This window comes from Erinaceus europaeus, chromosome 14 (assembly GCF_950295315.1).
Source record: "Erinaceus europaeus chromosome 14, mEriEur2.1, whole genome shotgun sequence".
NCBI classification, from domain to species: Eukaryota; Metazoa; Chordata; class Mammalia; order Eulipotyphla; family Erinaceidae; genus Erinaceus; species Erinaceus europaeus.
Window position 1 is genome coordinate 43,988,712 of NC_080175.1, and position 17,791 is coordinate 44,006,502.

At 45.5% G+C, this 17,791-nt stretch overlaps 1 protein-coding gene across 5 annotated transcripts in view; it reads right to left on the reverse strand.

The window, feature by feature from the left end:
* Nucleotides 1-16,844, reverse strand: part of TBCD (tubulin folding cofactor D) — a 176,579-nt gene extending 159,735 nt beyond the window's left edge. For 3 of the 5 annotated variants that reach the window (XM_060171680.1, XM_060171681.1, XM_016188752.2), the window contains exons 1-2: nucleotides 16,473-16,843; nucleotides 14,887-14,937 (exon numbers count right to left, since the gene is read on the reverse strand). In XM_060171680.1, coding sequence (XP_060027663.1) covers nucleotides 14,887-14,937; nucleotides 16,473-16,641 — 220 coding nt within the window. In that variant the 5' untranslated portion in view covers nucleotides 16,642-16,843. Of the gene's footprint in view, nucleotides 1-14,886; nucleotides 14,938-16,472 lie in introns of all 5 variants that reach the window. The other 2 variants (XM_060171682.1, XM_060171679.1) reach the window with 1 other exon arrangement.
* Between the last annotated feature and the right edge of the window lie 947 nt (nucleotides 16,845-17,791).

A 17,791-nucleotide genomic window follows, 5' to 3' on the forward strand; every position in this document is an offset into this window, starting at 1 on the left:
CTTCTTCATACAAGAGACTAGCTTCCTTCCAACTGCAGATCCAGGGAACACCCAAAATTGTCCCCTTCCTCTGCCTGCCTTGGAGTCGCTGCCCAAATATTGGTGACAGTGAACTTCACTGGTTATCATTTAGTTGGTCTTCATTGTTTTCTGTAGCTCCATGGATTCATGGTGAGCATGGAGTCTGAAGGGCTGGGCCCACCCTGTAGGAGGGTGATCCAAAGATATTGGTCCTGGACAGTTTGCCTCCATGACTACCAGCACCTCCATCTGATGACATCGCCATGCTGATGACTTATGCACCTCCATCCCCACACTTTCTGAGACCAGGAGGCGGCTGGTGGCGGTCATTGTGAGAGGCCCCATGCAGATTAGGCCCTTGTTTCAAAACAGATACTTGTCAAGCACTTCCTATGTTCTCAGCCCTAACTTCATGGGACATGTACTTTTGGTGATGAAAAGATGCAACTAACAGACCCAAAAAGTGAAATGTTTTACAAAAAAAAAAGTGAAATGTTTTACAGAGAAAAACAAAATGTAGCAGAAATGGAAGACTGAGTGCGTCAAGAGGTTGCCATCTTACATGGGCAAGTAAGACTGTGGCTTCTTAGTGATATTTCAGCAGAGTTCTAAAGGAGTCAGAGGAAAATCATCTTGGCAGCTGGAAACAGTTCCAAGCAGAGACAGTAAAGTACAAAGAGTCTGGCCAGAAGCACACTGGCTTATTTTGAGGGTGATAGAGCCAGGGAGTCTGTGCAGCTTGGGTTGAAGAAGGTGAGTGGATACATTGAGTCCACACACCATCAGATTGCCACAGCATCCAGCACTGCAAGCCAATTTATGTTTAGTCTCTAAGATGTGCTACTCTAGGATGGAATGTATTCATATGGAAGGAGAGTATTGGGAAACTGCAGAATGATAGGACTATACTGACTACTGGCCCACAAGGATTTACTAACTTGTGCTAACTGAAAGAAAATGCCAGATAAAGAAATAAACCATAGGACCATAGGATTGTTCTCCTGTGGAACTAGGAAAAATGAAAATTCACCTGAAGACTCAACAAAATACAACCAAGATTTCTTCAGAAACTCGCCAAGCCACAGCAACAACAACAACAACAAAAAGTCCTCATCCAAAAGTGAGGAGAGGATATGAACAGAATATTCACCACAGAAGAGACCTAAAAGGCCAACAAACATATGAAAAAATGCTCCAAGTCATTGTCAGAGAAGTACAAATAAAGACAATGACATATCACTTCACTTCTGTGAGAATGCCATACATCAGAAATGACAGCAAGAACAAATGATGAAGAGGTTGAGGTGGTAAAGGAACCCTTCTGCACTGCTGGTGGGAAAGTCAATAGGTCCAACCCCTGTGGAGAGCAGTCTGGAGAACTCTCAGAAGGCTAGAAGTAGACATATCCTGTGACCCGGCAATTCCTCCCTGGGGATATATCCTTAGGAACCAAACACACCTATCCAAAGAGATAATGTGTACACATATGTTCATAGCAGCACAATCTGTAATAGTCAAAACCTGGAAGCAATTCGAGCCCCCCGGCTCTCCACCTGCAGGGGGGTCGCTTCACAAGCGATGAAGCAGGTATGCAGGCGTCTTTCTCTCCCCCTACTCTCTCGATTTCTCTCTGTCCTATCCAACAACAACAATGACAGCAATAACAATAACGAGGGCAACAAAAATGGGAAAAAATAGCTTCCAGGAGCAGTGGATTTGTAGTGCAGGCTCTGAGCCCCAGTGATAACCCTAGAGAGGGGGGAAAAAAAAAAACCTAGATGCAACCCAGGTGTCCAAAAACTGATGAGTGGCTGAGTAGGTTGTGGTCTATATACACAATGGAATACTACTTAGCTATTAAAATGGTGAATTCACCTTCTTCACCTCACCCTGGACAGAGATTGAAGGAATCTTATGAAGTGAGATAATCCTGAAAGAAAAGGATGAATATGGGATGATCCCACTCATGGACAGAAGTTCAGAAATAAAAACAGAAGGGAGAAAACAAAGAGGAACTTGGGGGAGTTGGGCGGTAGAGCATCGGGTTAAGCGCATGTGGCACAAAGTGCAAAGACCGGCATAGGATCCCAGTTTGAGCCCCCGGCTCCCCACTTGCAGGGGAGTCGCTTCATAGGCAGTGAAGCAGGTCTGCAGGTGTCTCTCTTTCTCTCCCCCACTCTGTCTTCCCCTCCTCTCTCCATTTATCTCTGTCCTAACCAACATCAATAATAACTACAACAATAAAAATAATAATAATAAGGGAAACAAAAGGGGAAATAAATACTAAAAAATAAATAAAAAATAAAAAAGCAGAACTTGGACTAGGTTTGGTGCATTGCACCAAAGTAAAGGGCTCAGGGGTGAGGGAGAGTAGAGTGTTCAGGTCCTGAAACATGATGGCAGAAGAGGACCTAGTGGAGCAGATCTCTTTCTCTCCTCTCCTGTCCTCTCCTGGATCAACTAGGAATACCAAAAGAGACCACCTGGGACCGAAACAAGACAGGACTGGAACAACTACAGGAACCTACCAGGTCACCAGTGAGTACAAACACGTGTGGCTGGTGACAGAGAGGAGCCTAGGGAGAGATTAAGTGGCTGGTAACAGTCCAACAGTTTGTCAGTTGAGACACCACCTCCAGTCTTTTCCACCAAGAAGGAGACAACTGAAGGGAGGAGAGGACTCCCCGGAGACTCACCAAGTGCAGCTCTGGGTCTCCACTGCTACTACCCTCAGAGTCTGGAGCGGCGCCAGGGAGGGACACCAGAGGACAGAGATCTAGCCAGGAAACTCAGAAGAAGACCTATACCTCCGTGGCATAGCAGTGGGGCTGTGAAAGTCTCTTTGCATAACCACTGGAGTATCTCTGCCACACCCTGCTTTATCTCTTGGTCAGGAGTCAGTGATTACGACAAGAAACTTACTTATAGTTTAAAAGCCCTCAGGCTCCCATAGCCTACAGAGAAGAAAAAGAAAAAGAGGCTTTTAAACCACTGAGCTCCAACTCAGAGATTAAAATACTATAGAAATAACTGTTAACTTCCACCACTGTGAAATCTTTAATTACCTTACTTAGACACAAGTCAATCCAGGAAATAGTGATCAGTAATTTGAAAAGTACTGAGAGAGGGAACTCATAACATAATATATAAAATGGTTAAACCAACAAGAAGAAATAATGGAGAAACAAACCAGGACAAGAGTCCAGCTAAAAGCCCCCTAAGGGTAAAGCACAAAATAACGAGTTCGACATTCAAACACTAGCTAAGGAAATAATCACAGGAGTGAGTAAAGAGTTTGAAAGAATTGTAATCAGAAATACAGGAACAACAAATAAGACTCTGGAAGAAAACGCTAACTATCTCAAGGTTATTAGAGAGCTGAAAGCTGAAATAGCTGAGCTAAGAACACAACTAGCTGAAGAAGCTAAAACAGTATCAGAACAGGGCAACAAAATAGAGGAACTCCAGAAAACAGTAGATGGCAAAGAATAGAATCAATGAGGCTGAAGACAGAATTAGCAAGATAAAGGACGAATTAGAGACAACTAAAAAAGAAGTAAGAGATCTCAAAAAGAGATTAAGAGATGCTGAAAACAACAACAGAGACCTATTGTCGGGCTGAGCTTCATTGACGGGAGACAGACGACCCGGGACTCATGGCTGGGTTGTATGCAGTATCTCTTTATTCATGCAGGACGCAGCGCAATCTATACCAAGCTAAGCTAAACTAACTACTACAAACAATCTTGTCCTTATAAATATACTAGCCCAGTAGGGTGGGAACAGGATGCGACGCAGAGAGGGTGGAAAGAAAAGTGACTGGTGAAAATCAGGGTATGACAAGGAGAGGGGGCGGAGCAGGCAAGAATTCTATCACTGAACCACCAATGCCCTGGAGGGAGGGTGGTGCTTGTTAACAGCGGTTATGTAAATAGAATGAAGTGGTTATGTAAATAGAATAGTGTTAAGCAGGGGGGATTTAAACCAAATGAAACAGAAGGGGTTTTTTAAAGCATACCAATAATTCCCCCTTTCTTTTTAACTAATGGCCATAGTATCAGGATTGTGGGGTGAACAGAAACCTATATCGTACAGGCGTTTTCAAAAGAACTGGCATAAGACATGGAAAACAAAATAGGCGAGCAGCGATAACCAGTGTGATGCCAAGGGGAACGTTTCTTGCCTCAAAGGGCAAGGCCTAGCAGGCGAAAGGGCATTTCTTGCCTCTGGGAGCGCTTCATGCACTGGGGGCATCTCTTGCCTCAAAGGGCGTTTCCTGCCTCTGTGGGCATCTCTTGCCTCTTGGGGTGCTTCATGCCTCTGTGGGCATAACCTAATAAGGAGGGGGAGTTTTCTGTCTCTGGGGACAGAGCCTTCAGGCGAGGGCACATGGTCTATAAAGTCTCAAGGCAATTGGCTGAAGTTAGTCTTTGAGAAACACAGCAGCGCGTACCAGTAAGTCCGATGGAGGTGTCAGTCCAAAGTAGATGACCACAGAAGAAAATGCCAAGGGATGAAACGCTGCATGTCTGTCTCAATGGAGAATGTCAGCCACCAGAATTCTGCTTTTCTGTAGAGAGTGATCTTTGGAGTTTGTGAATCTGTTTCTTCAGGTCGTGCCAGGTCACATCATTGGTTTCCGGGGGTGTGTTGTAGTCATTCCATCTTGTGGGCGATGTCAGAGACAGGATCCAAATGGATTTCCAGGAATTCCATTTGAGTAGATGCTTTTTCATGTGAAGACTTGACAGCTGAAATTCACTTACTTGTCAAACAAAACTTGTAGCAGATTAGAAGTTTACTATAATTGATAACTCCATTATAATTGGAAGTCCTTTCTAGTATGATTTCAGAGTTGTTGAAACAGTTTAAACTCAATAAAATGTGGAAAGGTAAACAGAAGAACCACGGTAGAAGCCTCAGGCATGAGAATAATTAACATAATCATTGCACTATCTGCCCCACCCATAACTCAAACCATTTCAGGATTAAACGTTTCAGATTTATGCAAGACGTAAAAAAGAAATCAAAGGAGGGAAAAACAATTTTTTGGATTGTTTCTGGATGTCTCTAGAAATGGCTGTGTCCAGCATTTTTTTTTTTTAAGTCAATGTCATACAAAAATTCAGTCATTCAAATCATTCTCTTATGAAACACAAATTGAACCAGATTATCAAGATCTCACCATGTAGTCCCCGGAGGGCGTCCTAGTCCAAAAAGCTCCTCGAAATTCCATTTAGGGTGCTTCTGACTGTTCCTGCTGGATTGTTTCAGGCACCCATTTTTAAAAATGTCTTCCCATTGAAGATAGAATCCAATCAGGAGAGTAGAACTAACCACGTGTCTCCATTCTTGGGGACTGCCACGGTACTGGAGAATGCTCCTCAAATTAGAGTAGTCCTTCTCCATGGGAAACATGCGAGAAGTCCAGAAAGTCCCAGTGGAAATCTCCGTGCATATCCCAAGCTCTTCTTTGGTCATAAGAAACCAAAGTTCCCGGTCAGGGAACCGAAGTGTGGCCCAGAGTAAAATGTTCCAGAGACAGAGAAACTGTCTCATAATGAAACAGTAGAGGCTTTGGCAAACCTCTTCATAAGTAGAAAGGCAACCCATGGTGGATGGGTAGCCAAGTTTACTTATCTGGGCGATGGGCAGGTTAAATCCCACGTCGGTGCCGGTCTCTCTTTCAGGGCTTATGTCAGTCCCTGTTTAGATGCCATATGTCGGGCTGAGCTTCATTGACGGGAGACAGATGACTCATGGCTGGGTTGTACTCATGGCTGGGGACTCAAGGCTGGGACTCATGGCTGGGTTGTACGCAGTATCTCTTTATTCATGCAGGACACAGCGCAATCTATACCAAGCTAAGCTAAAACTAAACTACTAAAAACAATCTTGTCCTTATAAATATACTAGCCCAGTAGGGTGGGAACAGGATGCGACGCAGAGAGGGTGGAAAGAAAAGTGGCTGGTGAAAATCAGGGTATGACAAGGAGAGGGGGCGGAGCAGGCAAGAATTCTATCACTGAACCACCAATGCCCTGGAGGGAGGGTGGTGCTTGTTAACAGCGGTTATGTAAATAGAATGAAGTGGTTATGTAAATAGAATAGTGTTAAGCAGGGGGGATTTAAACCAAATGAAACAGAAGGGGTTTTTAAAAGCATACCAACAACCTATGGCATGACTTCAAAAGAAACAATATACGCATTATTGGCATACCAGAGGAAGAAAGAGAGGGAGAGGAAGAAAGCATTCTTCAGGCCATAATAGCTGAAAACTTATCTAGTCTAGACAACATCAAAGACATAAAGATTCAAGAAGCCCAGAGGGCCAAACAGAACTAACCTAGACCTAAAGACACCAAGACACATCATATTTAGAATGGAAAGGAATAAGGATAAAGAAAGGATCCTGAAGGCTGCAAGAGAAAAAGAGTCACCTACAGAGGAAAACCCATAAGATTAGCAGCATACTTCTCCACACAAACACTACAGGCCAGAAGAGAATGGCAAGAAATCTATTGAGTGCTCAATGAGAAAGGCTTTCAACCAAATATACTATATCCTGCTAGACTGTCATTCAGACTAGATGGAGGCATCAAAACATTCTCAGACAAGCAACAGTTGAAGGAATCAACTATCACCAAGCATGCCCTGAAAGAAATTCTTCTATAAACAATCAGACCACCATAAATAGGGCATATATCAGAATACTCTAAAACTCTACAAGAATGGCGTTGAAATATCTTCAATCTTTGATATCAATAAATGTCAATGGCCTGAATTCACCTATTAAAAGACACAGAGTAGGAAGATGGATCAGAAAATACAACCCAACAATATGCTGTCTACAGGAAACCCACCTAACTCAATAAGACAAATACAGACTTAAAGTGAAAGGATGGAAAACTATCATACAAGCCAATGGCCCACAAAAAAGGGCAGGAACAACTATTCTCATATCTGACACAACAGACTTTAAAATAGATAAGATTAAAAAAGATAGGACTGGACACTACTTAATGCTCAGACGATCAGCCAATCAAGAGGACTTAACAATTATTAACATCTCTGCAGCCAATGAGAAGCCATCTAAATACATCAAACATCTACTGAAAGAGCTGCAATATATTAACAGCAACACAGTCATAGTAGGGGACTTCAACATCCCACTCTCTCAACTTGACAGACCATCCAGGCAGAAAATCAATAAAGACATAAGGGAGCTAAATGAGGAGATAGATAAACTAGAACTATTGGACATTTTCAGAGTCATTCATCCCAAGAAACTGGAATACACATTTTACTCAAATCCACATGGGTCATTCTCAAGGATAGACCATATGTTAGGCCACAAAGACAGCATTAGCAAATTCAGAGCATTGAAATCATCCCAAGCATCTTCTCAGATCACAGTGAAATTAAACTAACACTTAACAAGCAACATAAGACTAGTAATAGTCCCAAAATGTGGAAGCTCAACAGTACACTTCTTAACTTCTGGGTCAAAGAGGAAATCAAGGAAGATATCAAAATGTTTCGAGAGTTCAATGAAAACAAAGACACAAGCTATCAAAATGTTTAGGACACAGCTAAGGCAGTACTGAGAGGGAAGTTCATAGCTATACAAGCACACATTAGGAAACAAGAAAAACCACAAATAAACAGCCTAATTGCACATCTTAAAGACCTAGAAGAAGAAGAACAAAGGAACCCTAAAGCAACCAGAAGGACAGAAATCACTAAAGTTAGGGCAGAAATAAATAACATGGATAATAAGAAAACCATAAAAAGATCAACGAAAGTAAATGTTGGTTCTTTGGAAGAGTGAACAAAATCGACAAACCTTTAGCCAGACTCACAAAACAAAAAAGGGAGAAGACCCAAATAAATCAGATAATAAATGAAAGAGGAGATATCACAACAGACACCGCAGAAATTCAACATATCATGCGAGGCTTCTATGAACAACTATATGCCACCAAGCTAGAGAACCTGGAAGAAATGGACGATTTCCTAGATACCTACCAGCTTTCAAAACTAAGTAAAGAGGACACAGATAACATGAACAGGCCCATCACACCTAAGGAAATTGAAACAGTTATCAAAAGTCTTCCCAAAAATAAAATTACTGGACCAGATGGTTTTACAAATGAATTCTATAAAACCTTCAAAGAAGAACTAATACCTCTACTTTTAAAAGTCTTCCAAAAGATTGAAGACACTGGAGTACTCCCTGCCAGCTTCTATGAAGCCAACATCACCCTGATACCAAAAGCAGACAGGGACACAACCAAAAAAGAAAACTACAGACCAATATCTCTTATGAACATAGATGCTAAAATACTGAACAAAATTCTAGCCAACCGGATACAGCAGTATATTAAAAAGATGGTTCATCATGACCAAGTGGGGTTTATCCCAGGCATGCAAGATTGGTTTAATATACGTAAATCAATCAATGTGATACACCACATCAACAAAAGCAAAACCAAAAACCACATGGTCATATCAGTTGAAGTAGAGAAAGCCTTTGACAAAATTCAACATCCCTTTATGATCAAAACACTACAAAAAATGGGAATAGATGGAAAATTCCTGAAGATAGTGGAGTCTATATAGCAAACCTACAGCCAATATCATACTCAATGGTGAAAAACTGGAAGCATTTCCACTCAGATCAGGTACTAGACAGGGCTGCCCACTATCACCATTACTATTCAACATAATGTTGGAAGTTCTTGCCATAGCAATCAGGCAGGAGCAAGGAATTAAAGGGATACAGATTGGAAGAGAAGAAGTCAAACTCTCCCTATTTGCAGATGACATAATATACATAGAAAAACCTAAAGAATCCAGCAAGAAGCTTTTAGAAATCATCAGGAAATACAGTAAGGTGTCAGGCTATAAAATTAACATTCAAAAGTCAGTGGCATTCCTCTATGCAAACACTAAGAAGAAGTTGAAATCCAGAAATCAATTCCTTTTACTATAGCAACAAAAACAATAAAATATCTAGGAGTAAACCTAACCAAAGAAGTGAAAGACTTGTATACTGAAAATTATGAGTCACTACTCAAGGAAATTGAAAAAGACACAAAGAAGTGGAAAGATATTCCATGTTCATGGGTTGGAAGAATTAACATCATCAAAATGAATATACTACCCAGAGCTATCTACAAATTTAATGCTATCCACATCAAGATCCCAAGCACATTTTTTAGAATAGAACAAATGCTACAAATGTTTATCTGGAACCAGAAAAGACCTAGAATTGCAAAAACAATCTTGAGGAAAAAAGAACAGAACCGGAGGCATCACACTCCCAGATCTCAAATTGTATTATAGGGCCATTGTCATCAAAACTGCTTGGTACTGGAACATGAATAGACACACTGACTGGTGGAATAGAATTGAGAGCCCAGAAGTGAGCCCCCACACCTATGGACATCTAATCTTTGACAAAGGGGTCCAGATTATTAAATGGGGAAAGCAGAGTCTCTTCAACAAATGGTGTTGGAAACAATGGGTTGAAACATGCAGAAGAATGAAACTGAACCACTGTATTTCACCAAATACAAAGGTAAATTCCAGGTGGATCAAGGACTTGGATGTTAGACCACAAACTATCAGATACTTAGAGGAAAATATTGGCAGAACTCTTTTCCGCATACATTTTAAAGACATCTTCAATGAAATGAATCCAATTACAAAGAAGACTAAGGCAAGCATAAACCTATGGGACTACATCAAATTAAAAAGCTTCTTCACAGCAAAAGAAACCACTACCCATACCAAGAGACCCCTCACAGAATGGGAGAAGATCTTTACATGCCATACATCAGACAAGAGTTTAATAACCAATATATATAAAGAGCTTGCCAAACTCAACAACAAGACAACAAATAACCCCATCCAAAAATGGGGGGAGGACATGGACAGAATATTCACCACAGAAGAGATCCAAAAGGCCAAAAAAACACATGAAAAAATACTCCAAGTCTCTAATTGTCAGAGAAATGCAAATAAAGACAACAATGAGATACCACTTCACTCCTGTGAGAATGTCATACATCAGAAAATGCTGGAGAGGGTGTGGGGTCAAAGGAATCCTCCTACACTGCTGGTGGGAATGTAAATTGGTCCAACCTCTGTGGAGAACAGTCTGGAGAACTCTCAGAAGGCTAGAAATGGGCCTACCCTATGATCCTGCAATTCTTTTCCTGGGGATATATCCTAAGGAACCCAACTCACCCATCCAAAAAGATCTGTGTACACATATGTTCTTGGCAGCACAATTTGTAATAGCCAAAACCTGAAAGCAACCCAGGTGTCCAACAACAGATGAGTGGCTGAGCAAGTTGTGGTATATATATAATATATATATTACTCAGCTATAAAAAAAATGGTGACTTCACTGTTTTCAGCCGATCTTGGATGGACCTTGAAAAATTCATGTTAAGTGAAATAAATTAGAAACAGAAGGATGAATATGGGATGATATCACTCTCAGGCAGAAGGTGAAAAACAAGATCAGAAAAGAAAACACAAGTAGAACCTGAACTGGAATTGGTGTATTGCACCAAAGTAAAAGACTCTGGGGTGGGTGGGTGGGGAAAATACAGATCCAAGAAGGATGACAGAGGACCTAGTGGGGGTTGTATTGTTATATGGGAATCTGGGGATTGTTATGCATGTACAAACTATTGTATTTACTGTTGAATGTAAAACATTAATTCCCCAATAAAGAAATTTAAAAAAAAAAGAGGACCTAGGGGGAGTTATATTGTTATGTGGAAAACTGAGAAATGTTACGCAACTACTGTATTTTACCATCGACTGTTAACCATTAATTCCCCAATTAAAAAAAAAAAAAAAAAAACGGGTGGTCCGGGAGGTAGCACTGTGGATGTAGCATCAAACTGTCAAGCATGAGGTCCTGACAGCACATATACCAGAGTAATGTCTGGCTCTTTCTCTCTTCTCCTATGATTCTCATTAATAATAAATAAAATCTAAGAAAAAGATTAGCCACTAAATCTTTGTTTAAAATGAACGGGAGTTGGGAGGTAACGCAGTGGGTTAAGCACAGGTGGCACAAAGCACAAGGATCAGAGTAAGGATCCGGGTTTGAGCCCCAGGCTCCCCACTTGCAGGGGAGTCGCTCCACAAGTTATGAAGCAGGTCTGCAGGTGTCTATATTTCTCTCTCCCTTTCTGTCTTCTCCTCCCCTCTCCATTTCTCTCTGTCATCCAATGACATCAATAACAATTACTACAACAATAAAACAAGGGCAGCAAAAGGGAATAAATAAATATTTTAAAAATATTTTTTAAGGGAGTCGGGCTGTAGCACAGCGGGTTAAGCACAGGTGGCGCAAAGCACAAGGACCGGCATAAGGATCCCGGTTCGAACCCCGGCTCCCCACCTGCAGGGGAGTCACTTCACAGGCGGTGAAGCAGGTCTGCAGGTGTCTATCTTTCTCTCCCCTTCTCTGTCTTCCCCTCCTCTCTCCATTTCTCTCTGTCCTATCCAACAACGACAACAACAATAATAACTACAACAATAAAACAACAAGGGCAACAAAAGGGAATAAATAAATAAAATAAATATTTTTTAAAAAAATTTTAATTTTTTAAAAAACCAATTTTTGTTAAAAATAAAGAATTTCAAAGGGACCAGCTAAGGGTGAGGTGTGATCAATCTGCATTAGTTATCAGTAAGACATAGTTGGGTGTAAACAAAACACAGGACAAAATAACTAATATGACAATAATAATAAGCCAAGATGACATGGATCAAAGAAAGGCACATTGGGTACAGCTGGTTTATATTGAATAGCTCAGCCAGGAGAGCACAGGATTTGCATGTCTTCGGCTCCCAGTTCTACGCCCAGGGTAGCAGCTACCAGAGTGGTGCTCTGGCTTCTCCCACACACACGAAAATATCTCATATGAAATACATAATCTTTGTATATATAAAAAAAAAAAGCTTTAGAAAAAAGGGGGGAATTGGGCGGTAGCTCAGTGGCTTAAGCCCACGTGGCGCAAAGCGCAAAGACTGGAGGAAGAATCCCAGTTCGAGCCCCCGGCTCCCCACCTGTAGGAAAGTAGCATCACAGGCGGTGAGGCAGGCCTGCAGGAGTCTTTCTCTCCCCCCACCCCCGTCTTCCCCTCCTCTCTCCATTTCTCTCTGTCCTATCCAACAACAACAACAGCAATAACAACTACAACAACAATGAAAAACAAGGACAACAAAAAGGGAAATAAATATTAAAAGAATGTCTTATAAAAAGAAAAAAGGACAGATGGTGGGGCTGGGTGAAACGCACCAGGTTAATTAAGCACACAGTGCGAAGCACAAGGACCAGCACAAGGATCCCTGTTCAAGCCCCCAACTCCCCAGGATTTTAACCAGATAGAACAGCAAAGCCGTCTTGAGTGACTTGTAAGGTGAGAAGGGGAAGACATGCAGACATGAGTGTGTGTAGGGAGGCAGCAGGGGTGTGGCACAGGTGCTCTGGGCCCTGCTTCAGAACACTAAGCCTCACCCCCACTGCAGGGAGCGGCTCCTTGCTCCCTGGTGACTCAGTGACCTGCTCACTCAGGAGCACTGTGAGCGACTGCCCCCTGGGGGTGATGGAGGAACTGCACAAGGACAATGGTGAGGTGTCAGATGTGGTGGCAGGCTTCACTCCACCAGCAGGGAATAACAGGTTTTAAAAAGTAAGGGTAGTGGTGGGTGGAGGTGGTAGCACACCGGGTTAAGCATACATAGTGCGAAGCACAAGGACCTGTGCAAGGATCCCAGTTGAAGTCCCTGGCTCCCCACCTGCAGGGGGTTGGCTTCACAAGTGGTGAAGCAGGTCTACAGGTGTCTTCTCTCTATCACCCCCTCCCCTCTCAATTTCTCTCTGTCCTACCAAGTAAAATAAAGGGGGAGGGGAAGTAAGGAACAAATGGCCAGGAGCACTGGATTCAAAGTGCTGGCACTGAGTCCCAGTAATAACTCTGGTGGAAGGGGGGTGAGGGAGAGAGAGAGAGAAGGAAGGATGTTGAAGGCTCTTGTTCCACTAGCACATCCAGGTCTGCTCCGAGTGGAGGGGGGATCCCCTTGTGTACCCCTGCTCGGGAAGCTCCCCACCCTCTGCAGGTGGGGAGCAGGAACTTGGACCTTGGTCCTTGTGCGTGGCAATGTATGCACTTAACCATGGCAGATGTGCCACTGCCCCCGGGTACCTCTCTCCTGCTTGCAGCCTGACCTATGTCCTCTCCCTGGCTGTTGCTGCTCCCTCTGGCCCCTGGGCTTGGTTTCGTGACTAATGACTCTGCCACTCTGTATCTCCAGGGCTGTTCTTATCCCCAGTGCTGACCTCTGTTGGCTACTGTCCTTTCTCTTGGCTCTGTGTCTCTTTCTTTCTCCGTTGTCATCACTGTGATCTGTTGCTGTTTTACTGTTGAGATGTCCTATGCTTTACTGTGGAGTGTCTTGGCGCTGTTGTCAATGGCTGTGCTGTCTTTCCAAATCTCTGGGTCAACTTTTTAACTATTCTCTGCAATTCCTTCTAGGGTATACCACAGCCACAGCTACATTGGTCTAATTTCAATCAGATAACACTTAAAATTCAGTTCCTCAATCATACTAATATTTCAAGAGCTCAACAACTACATGCCACTAGCACAGTTCTAGAACATTCTATCAGCACAAAGTTCTATGGACAAAGCTACTCTGGAGAGGGTAAGACTGACAGACTTGGCCAGGCACAACTGAAGACAACTCTGCAGCGCCCAACCCTCAGGAGCTGGGGGTGAAAGCACACACGCTCCTCAAGAGTGAGGTCCTGGCTCCTACCACTGACACTACACAGGAGCACCATGGACAGTGTGCTGCATGGTGGAGTGGTGCACTGGTGCCTCTCCTTCTCTCCAAAAAAATAAAGAATGGAAATTTGGGCCAACAAAGCTCCTCAGCATATCACATATGCACAGGGCTCTGAGTCCACTGCCCAGCATGGATCAGAAAAGGGAAAGGAGGAAAGGAGAGCAAAGCACCTGAAAAAGCTCAGCCATCCGACTTGACACAGTAGATGCAGGAAGAGAAAGGAACCGCTCTGTCTCTACCCTACCAAGCTATCAGCCAACGATGAAAACACACTTATCCAAGTGAGTCTGGAAAGCTTACCTTCTAGTCAGTTACTAGAAGCAGAAGAAAAAGCACGCCCAGCCCCAGCCCATTCTTTCAAAGCTCACCCAGCACCTCAAGCAGTGATGGGGATTAAAGCCTCCAGAGCCCTGTGAAGAATGCAGTGCGCAGAACACAGAGCAGGTGTTGTGATGTGATTAGCATATAACTGCAACAGAATACAACTCAGGCTCATGCACCTAGTCCAACTTCAGTTTACCACTGCTTCCTCCTTCCCAAGTTTACTGCCAGGACATGTGTTACTTTTGTCATTAGAAAAGAGAAAGGTCCCAGTATGAAAGAGGTGATGAAAAGAAACACACACACACACACACACCATTCGAATTCAAATCAGGGAGAGAACCAGAGCAGCCTCAGTGAGGGCTCACAGGCCCAGGCAGAGCACTTGGTCCTGTGCAGCAAAATGTGTCTGGGGACCAATAGAAAACCCACAGGAGGAGAAATGGTCTGTTCTTTAAATAGCAACATGAAAGAGAAAGAATAGTTCAGGTGCACCTGCCCACAGCCAGGAGCATCTGAAAACTAACCACCCAGGGCCCTGCTCACAAACAAGAGCCAGAAAGCTTATCCACAACCTGTGGGCAACACCCATCACAACAAGGGCTTCCACCTGCAGGTGCGAAGGTCATAACTGAGTGCTCAGAATCCCGCCTCTGTTCTTACCCAGATGTGGGTCCAGCAAATGAGGCTGCTCCTGGTACTTGTCCATGATCACTAGAGAGAAAAAGGTGAGAGTAGCATCACTGAAGGAAGCACGCACACGAGCCCTCAGAGCCTCCTCCTGTGTTCTCACACTGGTCCCCAAGCTGCATCTCCCAAGACCACAGGCCCCCACCACCCATGGGCCTGCTCTGCTTGGGGCCAACCTGCTCCCTCAATACACCTTCCTCCCAGGTCCTATACCCTCACTTCCTCTGAACAGCTCCTTGCTTCTTCTTTCCCTCTCTCCTGCTAACAGCCCAGACACATTCTCCCCTGCATTACACACCCACCACCATCTGCTTTGAGTCCCCCTCTGCCAAACACACAGTGAAGTCCCCACACTGAGCAGCCTGGAATCTACCTGCAACTGCTCTCCAGGCCCAACCACATTCTGCCTGTGGCATGCATCTCCAGTAGGTCCTGCCAGTGCCACCACAGACAGGTGACAGCCGAAGACACAGCAATCAAGCAAGTAGCCAAAGAGGCTCAAACTCAGGAACACCTGAACCAAAATCCATCCTCTTGCCACAAGGGCCACATTAGACAATTAAGTAATAAATGGACCACTAAAGCCAGATGGTTATCATTAAAATCGAAGAGCAGGGGTTGGGGAGGCAGTTTAGTGGTTCTGCAAGACTTTCATGCCTGAGGCTCCATGTCTCAGGTTCAATTCCCAACACCACCATAATTCAGAGCTGAGCATATTCTAGTGTGTCTCTCATTAAGTAAATATGGGAGTCGGTCGGTAGCACAGTCGGCTAAGCCCAAGTGGCGCAAAGCACAAGGACCGGCTTAAGAATTCCAGTTCGAGCCCCCGGCTCCCCACCTGCAGGGGAGTCGCTTCACAGGCAGTGAAGCAGGTCTGCAGGAGTCTATCTTTCTCTCCCCCTCTCTGTTTCCCCTCCTCTCTCCATTTCCCTCTGTCCTATCCAACAACGACATCAACAATAATAACTACAACAATAAAACAACAAGGGCAACAAAAGGGTATAAATAAATTTTTTAAATAATATGTATAACATTTTTTTAAAAATTCAAAGAGCAGCTCGGTGCGGTGATGACCTGAAAGCATAAGGTCCTGAATTTGACCACCAGCAGGGTATATGCCACAGAATGCTCTGGCTCTTGCAAAAACAAGTACTTTTTTTTTTTAAAGACAAAAGCAGGTGTAAACTTCAGTTAAAAGGCTCTTCGAAGGCAGTGTCACTGACCTGAAAACCCTAAAATACTGTCTAAGCACAGGATTCCTCGGAACAGATCCCTAACTCCTACTACGCGATCGTGGCCCCAGGAACTAAGCCCCCGGGAGAGCCCCGCGGCACACCCACCCTCCCCGCCAGGAGGGGGCGCGGCCCGGGCCTCCTGTCACTCGGGTCCCGGGAACGGGTGGGGCAGGTTCCGGGCCTCGCGAGAGTCCGCGGGCGACCCCGGCGCGGGCAGGCTGGGGATCCGGCAGTGGCCACCACCATCCCACCCCTCACCCCGCCAGCGCGCTGCAGACGCAGCTCCCCGGCCCGCGTGGCCCAGCAGCCGGCGGCCCCGCGCACCTCGGAACCGCTCCAGGGCGCCCTCATGGGCGGCGGGGTCGCCCCGCAGCGTCCGCAGCCTGCCGAGCAGCGCCCGCGTCTCCGCGCTCTCCCCGAACGCCTCGAACGCGCAGCCCCCGGCCAGCGCCTCGGCCTCCGACTCGTCCTCTGGCCCCGCGCCCAGGGCCATGCTCGCGGAACAGGGGCCGGCTGAGCGCAGCGTGCGGGTGCAGGTGCGCGAAGCGAAGGAAACTGGACGCGGTTTGGGACGCGGGAGCCGGACGCGAGGCCAGAGATGCCGCCCAGAAGAACCGCGAGCTGCCCCTGAAGGAGGCAACCGACGCAGTTCCGCCCCGCGACCTCTGACTTCGCGAGTCAGCCCCGCTACGGGCCCCGCCGGCGGCCAAAAGAGTACACGCGAAGGCAGTGCCGCCCCGGACAGGCGAGTGGGATGCCGAGAACAAAGTGGACCCAAGGGGCTGCGGGACGGAGCCTGGCTGTTGAGCTGGGGGAAAGTGGGGTAGGGGAACAGCCCGGTTCCGGGTCAGATGCGGGAGGGCGGGTGGAGAGAACCGACCTGAACTACGAAAGGATATAGCCCAGTGTGGGCGTGGCCTGTCCCGTGGGCGGGGACTTAGGTGATGCGCGGTGTGGGTGGGGCCAGGGCGTGGCGACTCTGGGCATGGCCCAATCCCGGGGGGTCTGGGATGTAGTCTTTCTCAGGGGGCGGGGTCAAAGGACCTAGCCCAGTCAGGCTGGATTTTGTGTGGAGGCTTCAGGCCAGGCAGAAAGAAGCCTGTTCAAGATTGAGGTGCGCGCCCCCCCACACCCCTAATGAGTGTCCAGCACTAGACACTGAGTCCAGCGGGGTTCTGCCCACTCTGCTCTTTCCATGTGCAGCCTGAGTCCTTGACAACCTGCAAACTTAAGCAGGTGACGTTTTGGTGTTTACAACCTGGTGTCTGGAAGGGTGCCTTTGGAGGGACATATGAGGACTGCCTTCATATATGAGCACTTCTTCTTGTAGCTTTTGCCCTTCTTCCGTAGCCAGTCAACAGCGTCAGGTTGAGCCTGATGTCAAGTTTCGAGACCTCCTTTGAATCTGGAGAGGTGGCAGTCATTGACTATGTGGGTCATAGTCTGTCTGGAGCCGCAGGGGCAGTTCGGGTCGTCTCTGGCTCCCCAGCGATGGAACATAGCGGCGCACCGGCCATGGCCTGTTCCATAGCGATTGAGGAGGGCCCAATCATAACGTGCTAGGTCAAAGCCGGGTTGACGCTTGCAGGGGTCTGTGATGAGGTGTTTGTTCTTTACCTCAGCTGACTGCCAACTCTGTTTCC